An 8,999-nucleotide genomic window follows, 5' to 3' on the forward strand; every position below is an offset into this window, starting at 1 on the left:
TCCACTTTACGGACGAAAGTGCTGGTCTTCCCTCCATTGCATAAATCGGCCCCATTCAAAACCAGAACAAGAACAAGAACAAGAGCAGCCCCAACAGCAGCAACTGAACAACGAGAAGAAGAAGATCCCAGAACAGCCATCTTGGTCTTATTCTGGGAGGAGTCAGAGCACGAGCCAACGTGACAGACTCCCCACGAATTCTCACTTCAATCGCACTGCCTCTTATATAGGTGAATGTAGTACCGAGGAACGCGCCTTTGCAAGATAGGAAATTGCATAAGACTCGGGGAATATCCACGGGACCAATACGCATCTACAGGGTAAACGTCAACTCTTTTGAGCGCTTAAATGTGGAAAGAGGCTGTCCCCCTTTTTTTTTAAAGGGAATACGCGATTGATTTAGTCCATTTCTTTCCTTCCCTTCTTGATAAGGCTGGTCTGGAGTATGCAGTTGACGGCGAAACCGTGGGAGATTTCGTAATGATAACGGCGAAAAAGCGCATTCAATTGACTCTGCTTCTGGTAAGGACAGGAAGGCAATAATGTTTTGGACGAAAATTGGGTGTCGCCACTGCCAGTTTCTTTCGCGTGCAACTGGCTTGGACAATCGATAGATGCAGCAAAGAAATCGGCCACTTTGAAATTCGAATCGGTGGCGACGTGATCTGGTGGCGACGTTTCACTGAAGAGGAAAAGAGTTGGGTCTGTGATCTTAGGTTTGACGTGACCAAACCAGTCATATGCTTCCGAAAGGAAATTGGCTCCGAATAGTCCAAAGGTTCACGTGTCTTCTCACATCACGAGGAACTTGCGCCATGTTTCTTTGATCAGATTCAACTTCTTATTACGCCAAAGGGCCAAATGCTTGTTTTTACATGCATTTATTGCACCACATGTCCATGTTCTTGTTCTCTGCTCAGAAAAGTACCTTATAAGCTCCTCAATTCATATTTAAATGACAACGTGAATTTTGTATGATAGGTTTAAAAATTTCCCCATTTATGTCTCTATTTGTGCTTTCATAGTTCTTATTGAATCCTGTTATTTTATGCGCTCAATATGTTGCATGTGCTCGTCTTATTATTCAATGTATGTAGCAATTTCGAGTGCTATCGTTTTCTTTAAATCAGGGGATAAACTTACATGATGAAATTTGAATCCACTTTAACCACATAAACTGTACCTGATAATTTGATTAATGCATTTTTTAATAAGTTTTTTTTTTTTTTGGGTGGAAAAAAGTCAATACCATTGTCTAGCGTAATATAATAATATAACGTTGGCAAGGACAAGAGGCGGGCCAAATGTGTGAAAGTGAGAGAAAGCAACACTAGGAATCCAATTAACAATGAAAGACCAACTAGCACATTTCCAATTCCAATCCGGTTGTTGCAGGGATATGCCGAAAGCCGTAAGGACCACTTTTCTTTTACTAGAGTCAAAAGCCACCAAAAGAAGCTCCCCTAGATATGTTCATCACCGTTCTCATTCGATCGGTATCTAATCATGTGAATCCCATTATTTAATCTTTTTAGCTCAATACCATATGAGAACACAACTTTGTGATACTTTTAGCCCAACCAAAGTGATTTAAAAAAGTTCAACACCTTTCTTTAAAATGCGTCTAAGAAAGTATAGGCTTTTCCACATTAAAAAAAATAAAAATAAATAATTGTCGACCCAATCCATTACTAGTTGTTTCGGCTTGCACCAGAATCAAACGTTCCTATCTAACTTGTACTAAAATCAGAGCATAATTAGAATATTCGCATGATAAATAATTTGGAATTGATTCAAACATTATCTCCAACCCGCACCATAATTAAAAACAAAATAAGAATATCTACATGATAAGCAATTCGAGATTGGTTCAGTCGATCTTTTGGTTGTCAGTTTTTATTACTTGAGATTCTTTCTAATTGTGTGTGTATAAGTCATCATTGACTTTGTAATGGAGCTACAATTTAGAAATCAAAATGTACAATTCTTCTTCGTTCTCTTCTTAGCTTTGTCTCTCATGCTTATTTCACCCCGTCAACTTGCGGGAATGTTGACCTTGTCTCCCACTATTCCAGGTCCTTCCAAAATCTAAACACGAACAGAATATTCGCATAATAATGCAATCCGAGATTGAGTCAAATTTGTGAAGTTACAATTTCTTTTATCAATATTTATTACTTGAGATTCTTTCTAAGTATATATATACACAATTTATAAATTTGCATATAGAAATCTTCTCAATTATTTGTTTCCTACATCCTTATTTTTATCTACACTTTTAACATGACATGTCAAATATCTTCAATTTGTTTTTTCGATTAATTTTTACTCTACTCTTAATTTAAACCTCACGCTCAAACTTTTGCTTAATTTCATCGTAGGATGTGCTCAATCATCCCCATCCCTACTTCCTTTGAAAGGTGGGGATTTGAATCCCCACCTCCTTCTTGAAGGGTGATCATTTGAGTAAACACCGGTGGTTGAATATCTTCAATTAAAAAGTACTATTTTATACTTGTGGGATGATGTTAGCATCCGTTAAGTGTCCCATGAAAATTTGCGATTCCACATGGCAGTCTTATGTGGATGATAATTTGCAACGGTCATAACCTGCAGTGGTTAAGATAATTAAATTGTTAATTTTATATAGTTGACATCATTAAAATAATTAGTGTCCTTATTTCTCCAAGAAAGAAAGAGGACGCGAGAAAAATGATTCCGGTCGGGAAACTTTCAAAATGTCAAAGAATAATGTAGAAAATGAAGATCCACTAGATTCTGTATAATCATGATGCACTAGGAACGGTTCACTAATGTATTCAATTTAACTTAATCGCATTAATATGTTGCTTCCACTCTCTTTTGAGAAAGTATGCAAAACAACAGTAAAATCAACCACAAAGGAAGCTTCGATTACTTGTTTGGTGTCTTAGAAAGAGATTATTCCACGATGATTCAGAATCGATGACAGAATTGGCCAAACAAATCAAGAGTAGGTTTCGAGTTCCTCCTTTGATTACGCTTGAGCCCTTTTTGCTCATAAGTAGACACCCCAAATTTTCCAATTGATACGAGACTAACACAAGCAATAAGTGAATATCAAGCTAAGTTTTGAGTTTCTCATCTGCAATATCGTTGTGATCACTATCATTTTTACATGATTAGAAAATATAATAATCCGATTCATTTACTTACTCAGAAAAACTCGACGTGCCTATCTTCTCTAGTGATAAATATTCACGTGTTATGATTTATCGGTTAAATTTTTAGTAAGATGATGACGTGTGGACCGGTGAAAAGCCTGACAAGTCAACGAAGCAAAGATCGAGCGCTCGCCGGTAGACTTGTGGACGAGAACTTGTGATCATCCCCGAGCGACACGAGGAATCTTGGTACCGAACGAAGTGGAATTGTCAATGAAAATTGTATGAATGCCTCGTGAGTTGACTGACTAAAACTCTCCAAGCCATCTTTAGTGCTCCAAGTAGTCTAGTCCCCACCCTATCCTTTTTCTTTTCGCATTCCCATTTATTTTAAATGCCATTTATTTCATGAAAAAATATATAATTTAAAAAGTATTTTCTTAAAATAATAATTTACATAACTTGAGAGAACTAAATTTTCATTATCAAAACAATTTATGTTCAAATATCTTTGTGGATGATGATTTTTTGTTGTTGCACATTGACCTTTGTAAGCAATATAGGCAACTATTTTTAAGAAAATATTTTTTCGAATGATTTATTTTTCGTGAAATAAATGGTGTCTTAATTGATAACTAACTAAATTTATGCCCGGTCTGGTTACATAAGTAGGTTGGTGTAAAACTCAGCTGATTGTTAAGATGTCAGATTCTAATGTTTTCGAAAGCATAGACGCAAAGGCCATCTTGACTTTGCTCATATTAGAAAAAGAATGCGGTCCACAATTTACGGCTACTTTAAACAATCAATTCATCGGGAAAATACTTACATGAAATTAGTATGCTTGGTAGATTGAATCTAGGTCAATGAAAATGACGTGATCAAATTCATTTTATTTGTATGTACCGAATAATTTAATGTCCTTGAAATTGATCTTCCATCTTCGGACCACATATACCGCGCATAAATGGAGGAAGACCATGTGTGTATAAAGAGCACATAACTCCATTATCAAGCGATGTGAGATATCTTCAAAGGTCCTCGACTTAAAATGAGTATAACAAATGAGTCTTACCCAATATATTTTTCCTTCAAATCCTAAGAATGCAGATTGTCCCCACTTGGTTTGCATCTTCCCCAGCTAACTGAAGCTTAACTAACTAAAGATCAATCTGGCAGCTCCATACCTCGTTAGATTCAACCAGTTTGAGTGCTTGAGTAAATACACGGTGGGTGCAAATGTGGGTAATCAACCAGTCTGTAAGAGAATGGATCTGCTTGAACTAAAGGGACTTATAAGTAACCTGTCCTAATATTCGCAATCCTTTCCTTTAAACCCCATTAACCATCCTGCATACAATATTGTTCACACCGAAAAATGACCAACTAAAGACTAAGTCTTTAGTGAAACAAACGGAAATAATATATATCTTTTCTCGATTTGGTCTATCCAGACATTCCATGCGTTCAAAAATATGCCTGTGGATAATGGAGAAGTACCAAGTTTTCCGTGAATCTCTCCACTTGAGAAACAGAAAGTTAATCCATATCAACTCCCCGTATCTGTAACCTTAAAACTACAGCTAATGGAATTTCTTAGTCCATGGTTACGTTTTGTGATGATGTATCAATTTACAATCTCATATTCATGGACACAACGACTATCACATATTTATAAACACAGACAACTATCACACGCATCGTATCACATGCTCTCCTAGGATAAACAGACTTATCCATGTCCTTGAGCTCAACCCGATTCTATCTTCAATTTTAGTTTTCTTAACCCGAGGTTCTCAATTTAATTTGAAACTACACGCTCCTGCTCAGGACCACCTCACACGTTTTTGGTTCAATGTACAGTCTGGTAAAGCATATCTTTGTCCATTCAAAGGAATTTACTCTCAAGAATTATTGCATGTTAATTTAAAATCTTTATTATGATTGTGACCTGAAAAGTTTGTTCTACACGTATATCTTTTAGATAAGATGAACACTCTTAAACGTGACATGTTTTATCGAAATTGATTGTATTGAGAAATCAAAATTGTAATTCTTCGGCAAAAGTTTTATAGACATGTTTATTAGAAACTTCAGCAAACAAGAATATGCAGTCTACCAGAATTCAAGTATGAATATTTCATTCACCAAAAAAGAGGTATGCTGTTACAAAGAAATGAACGTTTCATTCACAAAAAAAAGAGGTATGCTGTTACAAAGACATCGTACAATAGACTTGAACAAGCCTAATTGTAGAACTTTTATTTACTTGGAAATATATTGAGGAAATTCAAAGAGAAAACTTGTTCTATTGTGTGATAACAATCAAACGCTTGTTGAATCATCAATAGGATGCCAGATTCTATTGAAGAACCACATAGAATCGGCTTCCGCTGCATATCCATCCTGGTTTCTGTGCCAACTATAATATGCATGCGTTCGGTTCTTAATATCGAAAATTGCATGGCCAAAGCTGGCTTCGCGGTAGGCCGAGTATTTTGGCTGGGGTTTTGTCATGCTGCATAACGAAATCAGATATGCACATGATCCAATGCCAACCCAGAATAGTCATAAAAAAAGTTGGGTAGTGCTTTGTGAGGTGGATCGTCTTACTTGGTGGACAAACCTTCAATATTGCCTCCATCGCCAATCGTTATGTACACTAGAGCTGATAGATTATCATTGGAAATTGTGATTCATTTTCTCTAAAATTACATGGATAAATTTTTTTATTATGATAGTTGGAGAAGTTTCTGGTACTATGTAGGCAGCAAGACTATGTGGGCAGTAAGAAGTCAATTTAGAGAAATAAACTAAAGTCATTAAAAGGAGCTGTAGAATATAGAAAAATGGAGAATAAGGGAGAAGCAACGATAAGATCTCGAAGAAAGAAGAAAAGGAAAGCAAAGTCCAACTTGGACTTTGACTAGCAGCAACAAGCAGGAGATAAAGAAGCAAGCTGAAATTTTATATTATTTTATGTACTCTTAAGTTGGTAGAATAAGACGGTAACTCACGCTTATAAATAGGCTTGTAATTGATCATTTGTGTGTGTTTTGTGGGGATAAACCAAACCTCCACAAATCTTGTTTGTTCAAAGAAAAAAAAATCCAAGTAAAATGATGTTAACCCTCCACCGTGAAAGATCTTAGACCTCCACCATAACCATACGGACTCACGACATCCAAAATGGCGCGAAGGAGTAGTGAAAATCAAAAGTAGCAACATCCCGCTCGCCACCTTGTGGACACTATCTTGTCCCATATCTCGATGAGTGTTACGGTACGAAATTTTTATTATTGTGTCATCTTAAATTTGCTGAATATGTTTTGGTATTTATAGTTTAGTTGCATAATGCTGCATTGTGGATGTATGCGTAATTTGAATTTGTAGGTTTGCTTTTTTAGACTACCAATACCTCCATCAAACTAATTTGTTCAACTAATGAAACTATTTTCCCATATCCCATGTCCTATATCCTTCAATTATCTTATCTTGTCGTTTGTCCATCCACTATGAACTATAACACACATTTGCACACATCACTAATAAAAAACTATCATCAATACCAAAACCATGCTTTTGCATGCACACATCCAAAATTTTTAACATAGTATTAGAGCTAAAATTCGCCTAGGTTCGTAACTGAGCTAGGCATAGGGGACCATGAAGCCAGAGCTAGGCATATCAGATGGTTATGGGCATTTGTCCTCACCATCCTCAACTAAAAAGGCTAGAGCTCGAGCGAGAGCCAGAATAAAAGGCCAGAGCCTGAATGAGAGCCAAGAAAGCCAGAGCCAAAATCAAAGCTGGAGCCGGAGCTAAAGCTAGAGCCTATGAGAGCCAAAGCCAAAGCTCGAGCTAACAACTACAACTAACAACATTTTGATGCTCCGAGACATATGGGGCATCGTTGAAGAAAAAACATGCACATCATCTAAAGATAGGTGCAAGTGTTTCAACAAGAGAATGCAAGGGATCATGGAACGAAGATGGAATAAAAGAAATGGGACAAACTACAAGAGAAATTTCAAGGTACGTCTGAGACTTAATAATACAATGTCCAAATTATCCTGAAAATGGATCAAGGGGAAGTGTTGGAAATTATGATCCATTTTCTCTAAAACTATATATAAACTACTAACTTAATCATGAATGCAAGAACCTTCGTAGCAGCATCCATGTTGAAGATTGTCTAGAATTGTTGAGAATGTAGGTTGCTAGATGAACCTAGAAGATTCACGTGGAATGCAAGCAAGCAGAAGCCAAGTTGAAGAAGAAATCCTAGAACAAGCTAGAGAAGTCTACGTGCATGGGAAATCTTGAAAATAAGTCAACAATGGCTGCTTAACCATGAAGGAAGAAGGATTAAGAGTACGTGGGTAGTAAGAGTACTTGGAGAAGAAGAAAAATAGTTGTCTTACTACTGTGCTATGGCGGTGAAAAAAGTCAAAATTATCATGCTGGTAGTCGGTAGAGTTGCTCTATAAATAGAGCCTAGAATCATTCATATAGCGTGTGAGGTGAACCCTCCACCTTGTGTGTGGGGGTAAATCCTCCACCGCGAGAGGTCTTAGGCTCCGTTTGGGAACAGCTTTCCCAAGGATCTTTGAGGGTCCAAAGGCCTTTGGGCCAAATGTTGAGTGTTTGGCAATTTTTTTTCACTTGCCTTTGCCAAAGGCAAAGCCTTTCCAAGGCTGAAAGCCCAAGGCAAGTTGGGGGCTGCCTTGGGCATTCTTGGCATGCTAGCTTTGAGAATAATAAGTTTTTTCTTCCGAAATTGTCCTTGTTTTTTCGTTTTTCCGGGGCTTTACCCCGATAACTATTCATCATCTTCATCCTTCCCTTCTCTCTACTGAGAACACGGCCAGCATCGGCAAGTAGTCGTCGGCGAAAGGCAGGCGGTCCGGCGAAGGGTAGGTGGTTTGGCTAGGGTCCCACGACCCTCGAAGAGGGTCACCGCGCGGAAGACGCCGGCAACCCAGATCATGCGCGGATCTGGGTCGCGGAGACCAAATCGCGAGTGCCGACGACCTCCGCGGGGCGGTGGGTCGCACGACGGCTTGGCGAGGGTCGCAGCGACCCTCGCCGAGCCGTGTCCTCCGCACGATGACGCTAGCCGGACGCTGCCCTTCGCTGCGCCGCCTCCCCCTCGTCGGACAGCCTACCCTTCACCCCGCGCCGCCTCCCCCTCGCCGGACCACCTACCCTTCGCCGGCAGCCGGCGAAGCCCTTGGCCGGCCAACTCTCATTTTTTCCCTTTTTTTTTAATAACAAAAGCATTTTGCAAATTTAATTTATCCAAACACTATTTTACTCAAACATACTTCACAATGGACTTTCACAAGTACTATTTACCAAACACGATTTGCATTTTAAAAAACTCATTTGACTCAAGTATCTTTACATTTTCTCAAGGACTTTCCCCAAAAGTCTTTCCAAACGCACCCTTAGACCTCCACCATGACCATGTGAGGAGATGAGCTTAAAAATCTTCATCAAACTATTTTGTTCAACTAATGAAACTATTTCCCCCATATCTCGTGTCCTATATCCTCCAATTATCCTATATTGTCCATTGTCCATACACTACAAACTATACCATTCATTTGCACACATCACTAATCAAACTATCATCAATACCAAAACTATGCTTCTGCACGCGCACAATTCAAAATTTTTTAACAATCATTAATAGGGATACACAAGCCGTTCACAATGTTGTATGCAATGTTAGATACACGTTCTTGTGACACTCATGAATTAGCCAGTGTCCTCTTACCCTCTTACAATTAAACAAGACAAACAAATAACATAATTTTTGGTTTCTTGCTCATCTTTGCAACATTTTGTACA

General features: G+C 38.3%; 1 protein-coding gene across 1 annotated transcript in view; it reads right to left on the bottom strand.

Moving 5' to 3' along the window:
- The window catches only part of LOC120285922 (purple acid phosphatase 2-like), a 7,863-nt gene extending 7,695 nt beyond the window's left edge, over positions 1-168 (bottom strand). The window contains exon 1 of the mRNA XM_039301409.1: positions 25-168. Coding sequence (XP_039157343.1) covers positions 25-140 — 116 coding nt within the window. The 5' untranslated portion in view covers positions 141-168. The remainder of the gene's footprint in view (positions 1-24) is intronic.
- Between the last annotated feature and the right edge of the window lie 8,831 nt (positions 169-8,999).

Source organism: Eucalyptus grandis, chromosome 9, assembly GCF_016545825.1.
Source record: "Eucalyptus grandis isolate ANBG69807.140 chromosome 9, ASM1654582v1, whole genome shotgun sequence".
Taxonomy (NCBI): Eukaryota; Viridiplantae; Streptophyta; class Magnoliopsida; order Myrtales; family Myrtaceae; genus Eucalyptus; species Eucalyptus grandis.